This window comes from Excalfactoria chinensis, chromosome 1 (genome assembly GCF_039878825.1).
Source record: "Excalfactoria chinensis isolate bCotChi1 chromosome 1, bCotChi1.hap2, whole genome shotgun sequence".
NCBI lineage: Eukaryota > Metazoa > Chordata > Aves > Galliformes > Phasianidae > Excalfactoria > Excalfactoria chinensis.
In genome coordinates this window covers 67,522,515-67,540,998 of record NC_092825.1, presented here as the reverse complement: position 1 = coordinate 67,540,998, position 18,484 = coordinate 67,522,515, and the positions used below count along the sequence as shown (strand labels likewise).

At 36.4% G+C, this 18,484-nt stretch overlaps 1 protein-coding gene across 3 annotated transcripts in view; it reads right to left on the bottom strand.

Annotated features, from left to right (window-relative positions):
• Nucleotides 1-18,484, bottom strand: part of ATXN10 (ataxin 10) — a 102,382-nt gene that overhangs the window by 50,706 nt on the left and 33,192 nt on the right. For 2 of the 3 annotated variants that reach the window (XM_072343280.1, XM_072343294.1), the window contains 2 exons: nt 12,210-12,290; nt 4,321-4,486 (listed from right to left, as the gene is read on the bottom strand). In XM_072343280.1, the coding sequence (XP_072199381.1) occupies nt 4,321-4,486; nt 12,210-12,290 (247 nt within the window). The remainder of the gene's footprint in view (nt 1-4,320; nt 4,487-12,209; nt 12,291-18,484) is intronic. The other variant, XM_072343285.1, reaches the window with a different exon arrangement.

Below are 18,484 nucleotides of genomic sequence, written 5' to 3'. Positions count from 1 at the left end.
AAAGTGTCAATGGCAACCATAAACCACTCCAGGAAGATACAGCAGCCTTTGCTGCTTACGTATACCCCACTTTTTGCCCACTTAAGTGATAAAGCTCTGTAATATCTAACACTGGGAAAAGCCAAACCTTACTTATTTCTCATTCTTATGCTTTTTCACTTTTCATTACCACATTCCTCTCCTTAGAAAAAAAAAAAAAGAGAAAGAAAGAAAAAGAGAAAGAAAGAAAAAGAGAAAGAAAGAAAAAGAGAAAGAAAGAAAAAGAGAAAGAAAGAAAAAGAGAAAGAAAGAAAGAAAAAGAGAAAGAAAGAAAGAAAAAGAGAAAGAAAGAAAGAAAAAGAGAAAGAAAGAAAGAAAAAGAGAAAGAAAGAAAGAAAAAGAGAAAGAAAGAAAGAAAAAGAGAAAGAAAGAAAGAAAAAGAGAAAGAAAGAAAGAAAAAGAGAAAGAAAGAAAGAAAAAGAGAAAGAAAGAAAGAAAAAGAGAAAGAAAGAAAGAAAAAGAGAAAGAAAGAAAGAAAAAGAGAAAGAAAGAAAGAAAAAGAGAAAGAAAGAAAAAGAGAAAGAAAGAAAAAGAGAAAGAAAGAAAAAGAGAAAGAAAGAAAAAGAGAAAGAAAGAAAAAGAGAAAGAAAGAAAAAGAGAAAGAAAGAAAAAGAGAAAGAAAGAAAGAAAAAGAGAAAGAAAGAAAGAAAAAGAGAAAGAAAGAAAGAAAAAGAGAAAGAAAGAAAGAAAAAGAGAAAGAAAGAAAGAAAAAGAGAAAGAAAGAAAGAAAAAGAGAAAGAAAGAAAAAGAGAAAGAAAGAAAAAGAGAAAGAAAGAAAAAGAGAAAGAAAGAAAAAGAGAAAGAAAGAAAAAGAGAAAGAAAGAAAAAGAGAAAGAAAGAAAAAGAGAAAGAAAGAAAGAAAAAGAGAAAGAAAGAAAGAAAAAGAAAGAAAGAAAAAGAGAAAGAAAGAAAAAGAGAAAGAAAGAAAGAAAAAGAGAAAGAAAGAAAAAGAGAAAGAAAGAAAGAAAAAGAGAAAGAAAGAAAGAAAAAGAGAAAGAAAGAAAGAAAAAGAGAAAGAAAGAAAAAGAGAAAGAAAGAAAGAAAAAGAGAAAGAAAGAAAGAAAAAGAGAAAGAAAGAAAGAAAAAGAGAAAGAAAGAAAGAAAGAAAGAAAGAAAAAGAGAAAGAAAGAAAAAGAGAAAGAAAGAAAAAGAGAAAGAAAGAAAAAGAGAAAGAAAGAAAGAAGAAAAAGGGAGAGAAAAGGAAAATAAAAGAAAGGAAATAGAAAAGTAAACACATTTGTTCGCTGCCCTCTCCATACTTCTCTTCAGTACTTTCTCTTCCTTCTTATACCATCATCTGTCTCAGGTCAACCACTGTTAGACTTTGATTTGAAAAGAGGAACAGATTGCTTAGAAAGCACAAATGAAGACACAAATTCTTATCTACTTATGAAGCTTGAATATACATATGTTTTTGCACATGTACACATACAGAATTTTTCAAACTTTTTTTTTCCCCCTCCTCTTCAGGTTTCCCTATGGCTGCACAAAAGAAAGGCAATAAGGAAGGATATTTCCTTAACAACTCAGAGACAAGAAGCTATTCAGACTGCAAAATATTTTGAAAACTGACAAACTAACAGCCATCATAATTTGGGTATAACCTGAGAAGTAAGCAAGGAAATTACTGAAAAGTTTTTTTGAACGTGATTAAGAGAGACCCAGAAAAAATGTTCTCTATAAATGAAATAACCCAAAATTTAGGGAAGTATTTTATTTTACAAGTATAGCTGAAAACTAGTGAAAACAAATTGATGCTGAAGTCAGACTTGTAATGGAAAAGCTATTTTAAACATTGCATGGAATTAACTTTTCATTGATTTGGGACAGAAGGTACAAAACCTAATGCTCCTCATGGAAAAAAAGCAGCATTTACATATAACAAATTAAGCAGTAAACCTGACCCCTGAAACATCACTCTGGGAGTTGGGCCAGGTAAAGGACTATTCCCAGAAGGCAGTTTTCAAATGCAGTCTCCTAGCTGTGGAGGCCACATCAGCTTCCTAAGTGCAGGAGTAACCTGACAAAGGCACTTAGCCTCAGGGCCAAATGGAAGTCCAGGCAGAGTTTAGTTTAATATCACAGATGCTGAATAAAGCATCTTAAATGACAGACACTGTACACAACTGCTCTTTTTTTTCCCCTCCAGTTAAGTACAATTCTTAGACAAAACCTAAAATATTTACATAATCAAAGAGAAACTGGTAGTTTTTCATCATTTCTAACAAGAAAGACTTTAATGAATTTATCTGTTTTTTTTTGTGGTTTTTTTTTGTTTGTTTGTTTGTTTTTTTCTTTACCTATGGCAAGCATGTATCATGAATAAATGCATGCAATCAATATGCAAACACTTAAAACAAAAATGTCATTAATCTCACTATATTAAGCTCTTTATGGCTTATTCTGTGGTCCTTAAGTGAGCGTCCCATATTCACTATTGAGTGAAAAAGATAAAAAGTCAGTGTCGGCTGGACAATTATATATTGAGAATATTACTATTCTCAATACTGCTGCCCCAAAAGATTCAAGCTGGACAGAAGCCTCCTCCTGCAAGGCACAAACAAATGTTTTTTTTCCAAGAACTGAAACCACTGAATACTTGGAAAGGAACCATACAGGATTAAAAAGACAAAAAAGAATAAAAAAAGATGGAAAAAATAAAAAAGATGGAACTGTCTCAGTGTATTTCCTCTTACTGTCAAGCTGATACCTTTGCCAGAAGTAGTCAATTAAGTCTGGAAATGAAACTTAGACTGTGCAGTCAGTAGTGTTTCAGGGGAAGCACGAGAAGTGAAAACGCCTCCTTTGAAAATAAGGGAAGGATTGCAGTAGGTTTTTTTCCTATGCACCCAGCTATCACCTCTGCCTAAGGTGACTTTAGGTGTATATTCATAACACTTCTTAACATACATGTAAGATACTGGTAAAATTTAAACTAGAAAAAAATAGTGCAACACATCATGTAAAATCAAATAAAAATCACTACTTTCCACTTACATTACAATTACAACTGATGTTCAGAAGAATAAACAATTACAGCTTAATTTTGCTTAACCATAAAATACTTCCAAGTACACACAAATTACTACAGTGGTCTTCTGTCAATACAGAAACTAGCTGTGACTTCTTTTAAAATATAGCTTTTAATTATTAACAAAATCTGTTAATTACACTTCTGAAACTGAGTGTAATTAATCAGTATTTGACTAAGGTGTATTTCTTTTCTCAAGCCTTGAGTATTCTGTCTCGTTGTCTCAAAGTATAACTGATCTTCAGCTGAGCTGAAAAATTAAAAACTCAATGAAACACATCAGGAATTGAAACCAATATTACTGTCACTACCTACTTAGAATATAATCATCTATAGCACAGCACAAAAAAGCTCACTGCAAGATACGGTGTTAATTGTTCTGCAATCCCAAATGCATTGGTCAGGTCTTTGAGAAGCTTGTTGAAAGTAAAAGTAAAAACTGGGCTGAATAATTTGAAAAGACCTCTACCCTTAGACAGTCTGAATCTCTGTAGTGTACAATATGGTGTGGCACATTGCCAGCAACTCCTGGATACTTCATAAGAAGGAAATAAAATAAGACCATCCCAAACTCAGCTCTGCATCTGAGGCTCCCAAAGTGCAACCCACAAGCCACTTGTGACCCATAAAATCTTTCCTATTTAGCTTGCAAAGGGAATTTACTGTGACCATCCTCAACAAAAACACTTCATTAAGTCTGAAGCAATAACAAATTTCTTCCAACTGGACTGCAGTTGAGGCAAGTGTCTGAGGGCTCAGGAGACAGGAGCTATTTGCCACTAAGAATCCAGTAAGCTCCGCAACTTCAAACTGAGGACCCAAGCTAACCCCAGGAGTGCCACCAGCAGGAAAGTCCATCAAAGAGTCCCAGATCACACAGAAAAGGGAAGTCAGCAATTAAAGCCATCCTTTCCATGGTGGATCATGAAACATTTCAGACAGCAACTTTTCACTGAGCTGATCAGATGTGCATTCCATGAAGAGAAATTACTTTTTAGGTCCTGAACAGTCAGGGAAAATCTGCCCAACAAGCAGCCAAATGCATTTCCAAAAATCAGTGCTGGGGAGTTTACTGGTATATTAAATATTAATTGAAATGACCATCAATTATTGTACAAAACTAAACAGGCAGCCCTAACTGTGAACTCTATTACTGCTTTCTCCATACAAAGGAAGCTTGGGAATGCAGTCAAGCAGTAATTCGCCACTTCACATTCTAATACTGTAACATTTGTTATAATTAGTCATACCTCATCTTCTGCATCTGCTGCAGAAGTTAGCTTGAGCACAGCTTCACATTTTTCTTTGAAACAGCCTGAAAGGAATTCAGCATGTCTCTTGAATACACTCAGTTCTTCACTGGTAACTGAGTTCTTCTCACTCACTTTTGCCATTATCAGCTCTAAAAAAGTAACCCTAGAATCAGAAGACACCTTGTTAATTATATCCACTAAGTGTTATAGAATTATCAGCTGAATAAGAGTTGTTTAAAATGATATAAAAAATGAGCATGCTACTAACAGTGGATTTTTAAAAAACAAAGAAGACTGGCAATCACTGCCTATTTACTGGTTTATTTCTGCGCACCATTAATTCAATTCATTCTCTGATGAGTACAATCTGGACAGATGTTCAATATTTTTGTCACGTCTATTTCAATTTTTTATGTTCTAACATAACATTACCATTCATACTATGTATGTCTAAAATTTCCACCAAAAAAAACTTGTATAAACTGTTGTTAAGTAAAGCAAACCAAACACAGTCTATTTGACAGCTTCCACATGGCCCTCGCTTTGCACAGTCCTTCACTAATCTTCCTCCCACTAAACCAGTTCAGAGAAGAAAAAGAGGAAACAAAAATTGATATGTAGGTTGCTCCAGAAGTAGTATCTTCTATTTATTTTCATGGAAAGTACAACTGACATAAAGAAAACAACAATTCTATTTGTTAGAGAGAATTTTCATCTAAAAAACACTTGTTTTCAACATAGTCACAGTCATTAGCTATGCATTTTCACCATCCAGGAATAATAAGTCTGCATGCTGCACTTGTAAAAAAAAAATCTGCACCAGCAGAGGTGATTCAAACCTTCACAGCTGCTGTGATGGCACTGTTGTTAGGAAATAAAGTCCACGCAGTCCATTCCATTTTTCATCAGCTTGAACAGATGGAAAACAGACTACACAGTGGGTGTGAAAGGAGAGTTCAGGCAAGACTGACAATGTGCTCCAAGGTCTTCAAAACGGTATCAGACCTGGTGTTATCAGATTGCAAAAGATTTTCTACTTCTCTGACCTGACTCAGGAATTTCAAGCCTTCAGCACAGTCAGTGATAATGGCTGATAGTTTGCCTAGATTCCAGTATATTCTGAAGAATCACTCCTTACCTACCCCAAAAGACATCACTTTATCCACTGAGATCTGCAACTTGAACTTATCCTTCACAGGGGAATTCTCATGTCGCTACTCCACAGACTGTCATTTTGACTCCAGCCAGTAGTGGTGACGCCACATCTCATCACCAATGAGGATGCAATATAAGATATTGTCCCTTTAAGACTCATACTACCTCAATAGGTCCTGAAAACCTTGCAGATGGTGTTCTTTCTGTCCCAGCAATTGTGGGGCCCACCTTGCACAAACTTTGCAATATTCCAATATTTCCATCATTGTTTCCAATGCACTAAAGTCAATATTCAGCTTCATACACAGTTCCCTGTGATCAACTGATAGAGATGCTCTTCATTTTGTGGTGTGACTGTTGTGCACGGCCAGCTGGAACATGGCTTGTACTTCACATGCTGTCATCACTGCTGGAACACTACAGCAACCATCTCACTGTGCTAACATCCACAATTTGGTCTCCCTAAACATTCAGCAAGTGTTGATGAATGTCACTGGATGCAATTTTTTCCACATGAAGGAATTCACTGACACACTTCTGCTTCATAAGCGCTTTCATTTCATCAGACTGCATCTCTGCTGTTATGTGTCACATGGCAGCAAAATTTAATGAAATGCTGCTGAGAAGGTTCAACCACTACTGCCACGCCACCAATATTCACCTCTGACATCGTATGTAAAAGAAATAAAATAGGAGAACTTTTGGAACAGACCTCGCATGTACTCCGAACTCTTTAATAACTGTCACTAGATGGATTACTGTAAATCCAAGTTAATTACTCATATATCCAATGCAACTAATTCAGCATATGAAAAATGGATACATAACATAGCTGCTCTACAAAATGTACTCAGGGAAAGATAACTAACGTGGCAGCAGCTCTACCACAGCTTTGCTGTAGAACTCCTGCACTGAAGCGAGAGTATGGGCTAGTGGAGTTAACTGTAATTCTCCCAATCTGAAAGAACTCTATTTATTGAACAAATTCAACAGTAGGCTATTTTGCTAAAATATTTGCAATTCAAATGGAAAGGCTGACATTTACATATGCGGAGCAAGTCAGATGCTTCTTCTTTTCTTTTTCCTTTTCTTTAAGTTCACCAAGCAAATTGTCAGAAGAGGAAGAAAAATGTCATCTGCTGTGGGAACAGCATGGTCACTGCTTTATTAACCTCACCCCTATTAATCAAGTAACAGTTACTCAATTCTTGCTAAACTTAGCCCTAAATGCCATTAATATAGCTGCATTAAACAATTATCTGAATGAACAGAAAATGCTTTTTCAATGTGGTAGCACAGAAATGTACTCAACACATTTGCAAAAGGGTGAACTAAAGTAAGAAGTCTGTCACACACTGGTAAACTCTCTCACAAGCTTCACTTACAAACATGATCGAACAACAACACAGAACAGTCTTTATGTTTCTTCTACAGGTTAAAACTGGGTAACACAAGCTTTCCGGTCTACAAACTACCACCAACCAACAACCTTAGGCCTTCGTATTTGGTAATCTAGACTAAAATCAGGTTAACTACACTGACATTCCACTCATCCCCAAGACAAGGCTAGATATTACTCATCTCTTTTTATTGGGTTTAGAGCATTTCAAGTATATGTTGAGCTATGACAAAAGGCTCCACACAGTATTTATGATTACTGGAATTATTACAATAAAATATTATCTCCTGTATCCTGACAGGATACCAGTCAGCTACTGTTGCACCAATAAGCCAAATAACCATGTTTAAAACAGACAAGCAATTGTTTTGTAAAGAAGTTAGAGGGTCACCCTATATTTGCATAAACTGTATTAGTGATACAAAACTACAACCACTAAGAAAATATTTTGCATTACTCTTCTTCTTGGAATACAATCAAGTACCCTGTGAGGCAGCCATAATCCTTCTGGAGAGAAATACTAGTTATATTTAAAAGAAATTATGTGCAGGCAGTATATGAAGTTTTTTTCTGTTCTCTTCAGGTACTTATATGTCAAGACTGTTATTATTGTGTTGTCTTCCAGGCAGTCATTCAGAACATGCCCATCTTTCCTCAGAATTTCAAGCAAGTCTGGCATTCAGCAAAAATTCACTGAGAACAACACTTTTTGTTCTGATGCAAGTTACCTTGCATTCCTTTCTTCTATTGTGACTCCCAAGTTTTTCTTCCAAGATTCCCTAGAATTCTTCCAAGTCATTTTTCCCAAATAATACAATTTGCTCATTACTTTTATCTGATCTCAGTGTTGTTTAGTCATTCAGATGATAGTTAAATGCAAACAATTAAGAACGAAGTGCCACAAAACATGACAAGTGCTACTACCAGTTTTAGCATGTCTCACCTTGAATTTTCATAACATTCAATATCTGAATACAGATTTATGGTGTTTATTACATTTATTTGGAAATGATCATGCCAGTGTTATCTTTTTTTTTTTTTTTTTTTTGCACAACTTAAGAAGATCCTTTTTTTTTTTTCCCCCCCATAACCAAATTTACTCCTCCATAACACATTTCCTCCTAAATCTAACCAAATTAGCAAGAACTTAGCACAATTACTATCAAGTATTTGCAATCACTAATAAACATGCTGTTGTCTCTCCAAATCTGCAAACAAATTACAACCTTGATGTACAATTTATAACTGGAAAACCATTATTGCAAAGCACAGTGAAGTCCTGCTAAGTTCAACTAAAAACAGTAATATAAAATTTCATTAATTTTATTATCATTCAACAATTTTTTACAGCAAATGTGAATCATTCATAGCTTCTAAAATGCCAATCGTAACAATCTTTCTATGACACTGGGATATCCCTGCCCTGAAGCACTCCACTAAGAGCAATGGTTCTGTAAGACAAATGAACCCCTTTCTCAAAATACCCCAATTCGCAGAATGCCCTGAGTTGAAAAGGATCTCAAAGACCATCTAGTTTCAATCCCCCTGCTATGTGCAGGGTCGCCAACCACCAGACCAGGCTTCCCAGAGCCACATCCAGCCTGGCCTTGAATGCCTCCAGGGATGGGTCATCCACAACCTCCTTGGGCAACCTGTTCCAGTGCATCACCACCCTCTCTGTGAAAAACTTCCTACTAATATCTAACCTAAATCTCCCCTGTCTCAGTTTAAATCCACCCCTGTTAACAGACATTCCCCCTCCTGTTTATGCACTCCAAGTATTGGAAGGCTGCAATGAGGTCTCCCTGGAGCCTTCTCCTCTCCAAGCTAAGCAAGCCCAGTTCCCTCAACTTTGTTTCATAGGAGAGGTTCTCCAGCCCTCTGATTATCTTAGTTACCCTCCTCTGGACCCACTCCAGGAGTTCCACGTCTTTGTAGTGCTGAGGGCCCCAGACCTAGACACAGTACTCCAGATGGGGACTCACAGGAGCTGAGGGGAACAATCACTCTCCTCCCCCTGCTGGCCACCCCTTTTTTAATGCAGCCCAGAACACAGCTGCCCTTCCGGGCTGCAAGAATGCACTGTTGGCTCATGCCCAGCTTCTTGTCCATCAGGATCCCCCCAAGTCCTTCTCCACAGGGCTGCTTTCAAGGGGTTCTTTGACCAGTCTGTATAAATACCTGGGATTGCCCCAGCCCAATTACAACAGCCTGCGCTTACACTTGTTGAGCCTTATTAGGTTCAGATGGGCTCACTTCTCCAGCCTGTCTAGGTCGCTCTGGATGACTTCCCTTCTTTCCAGTTTATCGATTGCACCACTCAGCTTTGCGTCATCTGCAAACTTCCTGAGGGTGCATTCCATGCCATCATCTATGTCATTGATGAAGATGTTTTTTTGATCTGAAATTCTTTCGATCTGAAAAAGTACTTGTAAGCACCTTATGTAAACGTAACTGACTTCAAACTGGTAAACAGGATGATCTATAATCCCACAGTTAACGTCAGCTATTTTTTGTCCGTAAATCTGTGAACATAACCATGAATAAGAACTTGCCACAAGACGGTCATCAGAAGTCCTCTAGCAAGAAGAGGTGCCAGTTACATTACTCTAGTACTAATTTCAGTGGGGTTAATTTGTTCAATTGATTCATCATCCACTGAGAACAATAATCCAATCTAAATCTGCTAATAGTTCAGATTTCTAAAAACATCTTAAACATTTGTTTTGTAGTTTTGTTGCTGTTGATTAATGCAAGAAACCTTCTTAAAAATGACAATAGATGTATGCATTTTGAAAGTTTTACAATGTAATTAAGACTTTCAAGGCATTAACTTGAATTGTCCATGCTCGTGCCTAATTTGAGTAAGCTTTTTCTAAATACTTCTGCACATGTGTGCAGGGAAATCTCAAATCTAGTAAAGAATTCAAATATCTGTACAATCTTTTGGCTTAATATCATAGCCGTATGCTTCTGCAGTAATCACTTGCAAAGAAATAGAAGGCACTGTCACATCATCATATGCTTTTCAGAGCAAGAGTATCATTAAAGGAGCTGATCACGTTTTCACAGTACTTATTCCATGCCATTTGCAAACTCAGGCACGCAACATCAAATTTCTAAAATTTCTTTGGAAATGAAAAAGAAAATTGTTCAGAAGTCAGGAATCTGTCTTTTACTGGGAAATTCAGATTCCAGAACCACTTCTACAAGAAGAGCTGCTTATGGCACTCATCATGGCCACAATTATCACAAATATACTAGATTTCAATTACAGGAAATGCTTTGAATAGTGCAAATACTGCAAATATTGCGGTTATACAACTGCATGTACTTGGTTATCTAAGGCAACTGCCAACTTTAAGAGTCACTACTAACATATGTACTCACAGATTTTCTCAACATAGTTAATTCCTTTTGGTAAATATATTTAAAGTAAGCGTATTTAAAGTGCATGATGGAAAACACTGTAACTGAGAGGTACCATTTATTCATGAACTCAAGCAGCCTTCTCCAGACACCTCAATACCGCATCTGTCCTTTCTCCGTTTATTTGGCTCAGTCAGCCTTATTGGACACCAATGTGGCACTCTTGCGGTGAAGGCTCCTTGTCTCGTTTCGAAACAATGAATTCCCTATGCTTCGGTTTATACAGTCACTTTTTTTTTTTTGACTAGTTAATGATAGACATAATGTGTTTATCTGAACTGGATTTGTCTTCTCGCATATCTCAAAAGAATGCATTTTTAAATACGATAGAATGTTGCAGAGAAAGATGCCACCGCTGGGATGCTGGCTTTTTTTTTTAACTGAGATACAAAATGACTGTTTCTACAACATGCATTTCCATGTGTTTGACAGTAAAAATCAAGCGGCATCAAATTCACAAATGAACTGTGATTTTCTTTTTGAAAAACACAGAGTTTACATGATTTGTAGGACTCTTGGAACTGATAATAAATTCAGTGAAAAATCCATAAAACTACATAAACATACTTCTTGTCAATGTAGCTGATCACCATCTGTACAGTGTGTGAAACAAACTCAGCAGAGACCTCTCTACAAACTGATTATGGCACTGAATCACAGAATCATCAAGGTTGGAAAAGACCTGTGAGATCATCCAGTCCAACCATCCACCCATCACCAATAGTTCTCACTAAACCTTGTCTTTCAACACAACATCCAAACATTCCTTGAACACCTCCATGGCTGGTGACTCCACCACCTCCCTGGGCAGTCCATTCCACTGTCTGACCAGTCTTTCAGAAAACTGAGTACACCCTCAGAAAGTTTGCAGATGACACAAAGCTGAGCGGTGCAGTTGATATACTGGAGGGAAAGGAAGCCATCCAGAGGGACCTAGACAGGCTGGAGAAGTGGGCATGTGTGAACCTAATAAGATTCAACAAGCCAAAGTGCAAGGTGCTGCACTTGGGCCTGGGCAATCCAGGTGTTTATACAGACTGGGCAAGGAACCCCTTGAGCACACACTTCATTTTTTGTTTCCATCTGGAAACAACCTGAAGAAAGGAGAAAGATTGCATCACCCTCATTATTCCCATCTCTCACCTTTAACGCTATTTACCTCAATTTATAACATTCTGTTTCTTTCATTGCTCAATCATCTGTCTGAATGATCATTTGCAATAACACTTCAGCTCATATCAAAATTACATAGAAAAACATAAGTCACATTGATTTTTTTAATACGTTGTCTTTTAGCTGCAACTTCCCTAGGTAAAAAGGGGAAGAAAGTACCTATTTTGAATACATAAACATAGGATCACATAATGTGGGAATATTTTTATAATACTATTATTTTCAGTACTGAAAATACTAAAATGATTAAGTAATCACAAGCGTCGGCACATCTACTTCTGTTTGGCTTTTTTATGTTCTACTAACCAGTATTAGGTATACTTCCAAGTCCATTTTCAAGTTTCATTTCTTACGATTACAGTGGGTGCATGAACAGATGAAGACATTTGACATGTAGCTGTAAAACACTGCAGGGTGTGGTGCATTTATGAAATCAAGGCACAGGCATGAAGTCTTCTGTTGTGTTTTTTTTTTTTTTTTTTTTTTTTTTTTCTGAAGTATTTCTTTACCAAGTAATGGCGCCAACCTGGATTCTGCAACCCTACATAAATCACTGCCAGTTGTGGCTAAACTGTAATGTTAACCAACCAATTTAAAACCATTACTGACATAGAAACATGTATTTAGAGATTTTGTGCCAACTACGAAACCACACAGTTTTTCAATCATGTGAACAGGATACTCTATATGGAATGCTAAATACTAAAAGCCACATTGGTTTTGGGGTTACCTTTCTTGATTGCTCAGTTTGGCATAGAGGGCTTTTACCAACTCTGGACATTGCAGCAAATAGTCTGTAACAATTAAGAACCTAAAGGAAAAAAAAAAGGAAAAAATATTTATTACTGGTTCTACAAAGAAAACAGCTTCTACAATATTCCAAATGGTGCTATTTAATTTTACTTGTAAAGAACCATTTGACATACTCCTAATATTATTTCTCTAATTGTGTATTGTTCTCCCTACATTTTCCCATTTCCAAACAAGCTTGGAGGAAAGCTAGTTAAAATCTTTCACCAGATATAAAAGGAATGCCACAATTCCAATAATAAATGACTAATCCAATTTCTACATACCTCAGCAAGAAGCCAAAGCTTAGGCTTGAAAGCTATTATGGTATTCATCACAACACTGATTTTAAGCCCATCAGTCATGAAGAGCATCCAGATAAATTCTCAATAAAATAATAAAATAAAATCTAACAAAGCAACAGAAACTGCACTGTCAGATGCACGGCAGCAGAATACTTTTCTTAGTTTGCCAAAGAAACACTGCCCTTCTTTAACACAAACTGAAGCCAATATCCAAATTGAACTCCTTGCTTTGTAAGGGGATGAAATACGGTCTATCCTTGGGCAAGTATTTACACTGATCACTTTCTGAAGCATCATTCACAACATTAGACACTAGGCCTGTAAATTCAACCTAGTCTTGAACATTCAGCATCATTAAAAAAATAATAATTAAAAAATCTTCAAATTATGATCCTAGAAGTAGTGACAGTGTTCTATATTCTCTACAGGTATACAAATACTGAACTATGAACTTTTCAACCTGTGTTTATCCCTATAAGATATAAATTAATTACCAAACAAATCTCAGAACATCCTCTGCCCATGAAGCTATTGTGAAGAATAGGTAGAGCATGATGAAAACCAAGCATTTCAAATACTCCACCTCCTGCTAACATTCCACTCCACAAATAGCCTTTTGCTTATCAATTATCCATGACATAGCCAACAGAAAGATTACATAGAAAGCCTACAGATTTAACAAACTATTCTTAGAACAAATAAATATCAATAACAACTCAGGTACATAAGAACAAGAAGTTGAGAAGACTAATAGCTATTATTGTTTACAGTGGTAAATGTAGACTCAGCCAGAATCTGGTTCAGTTATTTTAAAGTGGAAATTTTAGAATGATATTTGTATATATACATATATAGACATAGGGAAGCACCAACTAAAAACTGGCACTTCGAGCAGTATAACATCAATCTAAGAGTTTCTCAACACAAATTTGAGCATACAGGCTTCCCCACAATTACCAGCACAAACATGCATGTTGTTCCAAAAGTAATGCCTCCTATTTATTCCCATGGAAGCTACAACAGATACAAAGAGCACAATAACACTATTTTATAAGGCAAATCCTGAGCTACAAAACATGATTTTCCAACATTGTCTCCACCTGCAGTTTTTGCCAGCAATGAAGAAGAGCCTGCATGCTGGGAGAGGAGACCCACCATCACTTTCACCACTGCTGGAATGCACAAGCCATCAGCTTACTGTGCTAACATCCACAATTTGGTCTCTCTAAACATTCAGCAAGTGTTGATGAATGTCACTGGATGCTATTTTTTCCTGTATGAATGAATTCACTGACATACACACTTCCATTTCAGCAGTCATCTTGTCAGACTGCCCCTCTGCTGTCATTTGTCACATGGCAACAAAATTTAATGAAATGTTGGTGGGAAGGTTCAACTTTACTGCTACCCTACCAATGCCTGACTCAGGTATCACTGGCCAACATAATAAAATAGGTAGCTTTACTTCTCGTGCAGCCCTTGTGTATTTCAATACTAAGTAGCACAGACTCAGATGTAACACCCCAATTACACTGAACCATTGACACAGTAGTCAAGAATACTTCCACAGTTCTGGGGACAGCCCTCTATGCCACAATTCATGGCATAAGAGCTGTCCACAGTTAAACCTTCAGGATGATAACTGACTGCATTTCTTAAGAATTTGAGTAGAAGGTCTCCCTCTACAGTCATTAAAGGGACAAGCAAACAAACCCCACACCAATAACTACAGCTGTGAAAAACACAGTGCTTTGTAGCTTCCTAATGTAAGAATTTCAGTTGACAATGAGTCATGTTAATGTTGCCTTTAAAGAACAATATGAAGCTTGATTTTTCAATTTTGCAACTGGAACTATACATTTATGTTCTAATTTTCATGATCAATATTGTTTTAGGGAAATCTTATTGGGTACTTGTCTTGTAGTTAAAAAACTCAATAACTATCACAAAAAGTATATATAAAGATAATAATTGTGGATTGGTGATTCTTACTACTAAATGGAAGATCCGTATTCCAGTCACTATTTGGTCTACACTCTTGTATTTATTCACATTCATCTTTTACTAGAATTAGAATTGGACTAGAATTCCACAGCCGGGCAAGTATGCAGTATTTTAGAAGAAAGTTTTTGTTTATAAAGATGCATATACTTCTCTATGTGCTTCTTCATCTTTTAACTTCAAGACAACATGTAAAGCCTCAGAAATTCTTTCCAGATTTGATTTTCTCTTTCACCCTATCCACTTCCTACATTACTACATGAAAGAATACAGTACTAACACATTTTACAAGAGCATTACCAAGAGATGTCAACAAGAAAAAAAAATCAGTTGTAGAATAAACACTTATCTCTAGATACGAATTTCTCTAGAAATTCTGGTGGTATCTAAACAAGTGTGCAAGAAACAAAAGTTGTCATTTTCAGTCTTCATCTCTCCTGGTTTTCATTTAGGTAAGGGAGAAGAAGAAGAATGAAAGTAAAACAATTCAGAACCTTGAAATAAGAAAGATAAGTCAATAACCTGAAATGAAATGAAATAACATGGCATTTCAGATGCCCAAAAAGACCTTGATAGTAGATTTAAATCTCTTTGGAGGTCAACAGAAAAACCACTGGGATAAACTCAGGACCAGTGTAATTTAGTGAAGGTCAAAATTGAAGTTGTTATGCAAGTGCAACAAAGTAACAAATGAACAGTGTTAAATATGCTAGTGTTCTTGAATTTTAAAAATTGTTTGGCTAAAATCTTAAAAATCTTAAAATAATAAATAAAATCAGACACTTGCATAGTAGATTACTACAGGAGTAGATAAATGCTCAAAGATTTAAAAATAGTGAAGGGTTTCACTGTTCCAAATGGAACTTGAGCATCAGACAAGACAAAACAATGTAAGCTACATTTGACTCAGTTTATCCCAAATGATGGCTAAGCCTTCTCCTGTCAAAGCTGGGTATAAGCAATCAACTTGATCATAAAGTGTTGTGCTCTATATTAATCTGATTTGATTATATTAGCAGTTCTAAAGAACAGCATCATTGTCTCAGAAGACGAGGGAAAAAATACAAACGTTTTAGCAGAAAGAAGAAAAACTCATGAGAATTCTGTTTGATCATCAAACTTCTCATCTGAAAACTAAGAGCATATTTCACCACCTCAAACATAAATAACCAAAATTTTGAAGAAAAGAGGAGAAAATTTAGGCACCCAGTCTTTTAAAGCTGTCTCACATGCCTTTATAGGTGTTAAAACAAATAATAGCAAAAAGCAATGTGCTTAGGACCAGGACACGCTTCAGAAGCTTGAGAAGCAGAAGTATTTTCTGGCCTTCCACAACATAAGCATTCTACTTAAACAACTAAAAGAAGACAAACAAACAAAAAGATATGAGAATCGGAACGTATGCAAATCACTCTACTCAAACAGCAGCATTAAAGCACTTCATGCTAAAAAGAACAGTAAGAAAAAACATTTATATATTTAAGGCTCAATCCCAAGTATAATAACAATACTCTTCTCCTGAACAGAATAAAACAAAACAGTGAATATCCTTCCATCTTCAAAAGTTACTACTTATAATGAATGAATCCTCCTTGCACAGGCCACGATGTAGTCCACTAAGTCAACTCTCAGGCCTACAAAACCATCTTCAAACTATTTGTAATATTTCTTAGATTTAGAATATACTCCTGTCCAATTAGATAGCTACATCTAAAAGACATTGAAATGAGATTTATTTTTACTTTTGAGCAAACTTGGAATCACTTTTACTTTTTTTTTTTTCCCCGAAGTGCTAAGAAGCAAAAATTACTTTCTACTCCTTTGTCTCCATGAAATACATAGGAAGAAAGAGGTGACGAGACAAATAAACATGCGAACCCAAGCTTTGAGAGATGGAAAAATCTGTGCCAATATGCTGCTTCTGCAAATAGAAAGTAGAAGCTACTCAGATCTCTACAATTAAGGAAACTTTTCCAATTGTCAGTACTATTTAAAACCACAGTTGAACTTGGAACTTGCAAAATAACTCGAACTTTCCTGGAATTAAAAATAAGAATTACCTTCTGAAGAGTAGAAGGGGGCAGGGGAAACCCTAAACTGTCAGAGAGGAGAGACAGATTTGCCAGCCCCAGAAGTTTTCTGGTTTCTGCACCACATGCATACCAATTAAGCAACAAGCACTCTACTGAGGAGTTCCATCTTTGCCTTTAAATCTGTGCCCATGGGCAAATCTCCTTCCCACAGGAGCAACTAGTTTCTGTCCACACTTCTTTTCATAAGCCAGGACAAAATAACCAAAGGCAAAAAATGGGGAGGGGTAGCCCCATATCCTAATCTTTATAGTCATCGTTGAGCTGTGGTTTCAAAAAGAAAAAGTAGATGTTCAGAAAATCTTATTTCCAATGCCAAACAGCTGACCATACTCTTAATATCATTTTGCTGGAAGCCAAAAGGAATATTATGCCTTTCATTTAAAATGGAGGATCTCTGTTCCTCGCTTTTCAGGAATCAGAAATGCAACCTGTTTTTTCATAGCAACAACGCTGCTCATTGCACACACTTGGAAAAAGTGATGACAAAGCTATACTCTCATCTCTAATGGAACCACCAAACTATTTCTAAAATAAACAGCTTTTAGACTACACATTGGTCTTGGTTAGGATAAATTATAACGTAGTTTTGTACTACTTTTTCCTAATTATTTTACAAAACACATATGTTTGCAGGTTCAATATTCTAAAATAGATTTCATGTGGCATTCGATGCTGGTTTCTCTTCTAAATACAGCAGGTTCTAAATCATGCAACACACTTCACTGCTGCTGATTAATATAAACCCAAAAGGGAGTGGATGTGGATGTGCAGGGAAACACAGAGGAATGACATTTTAAAGGCTCCACAATTTTCCAGAGCCTAAATGCATAGGCTTCTGCATGTTTAAAACAAAAACATTTTTTGTAGAAAAACAAATGTCAGTGCTTGGCAAGCTTTTTCATCGTACTGCACATGTAACACTGGATATTGCTTGTGCTTTCTTCTTCCTCTGGAACTGCTGCAGAGGAGCTTGTTACAGAGGATTCTTTAGATTTTGGTAGTAATCACAAGGGAATAGTGAGTGGGAAACATGTTTCAGTTACTGAACAGGGTGCTCCAGATTGTTTCTTAAGGGAAGGATCTGCCCCATTCCCAGGTAGTACCCCTAGGCAGGCAACAGTTGCCAAAAGAAAGCAGCATTGTAAAAAGAACATTACCTTACCGACTAAGTATATTCATTTACATGCTTCAGATACGGTCAAAACAAAGTACCAGCTTTTCAGAAGTGCATTAGCACACCAGTATGTAGGTACACTGGAAAGAATAGGATACACAGAAAATAAAGGACTGTTTCCACAGGCGCTTGCAGACCATGCTCATTCCTTTGAATGAAAATGAATGGTGGATTACAGGTTGGAAAAAGTACAACCTAAATATGAATAATGCAGAAAGATCGATCACAGTTTAACACACAAATCTGTTGTGAGAGATAAAAGAGAAAGAATATTAAATGGAAAAAAAACAACAAAACACCTCATAAGAAACTGTAAACAACAGGAAATAAATAAATAAATTAGGAGGTTTAAAACCTTTCCACTTGCAAGAGGGAATGCTAATTCCACAGCTGTGGCCATGAACAGAGTAAAATGAAAGTAAGTAATCACAACCAACACCTCTAAAGGGGAGACTACATTTAGGCCTTCAGGACTAAAGTCAGGACAGGAACAGTAACACACACCAAACTGTAGCAGCTTAAAAGATTTTCCACCAAAGTCAGCAGGTATGTGTTCTTAGGCTAGCAGCCTAGGCATTAAATGCACGTTACAAAGGTCCTTGCATTTTCCAGAGAACAACTACACTGCGAAAAACTGTTGAGT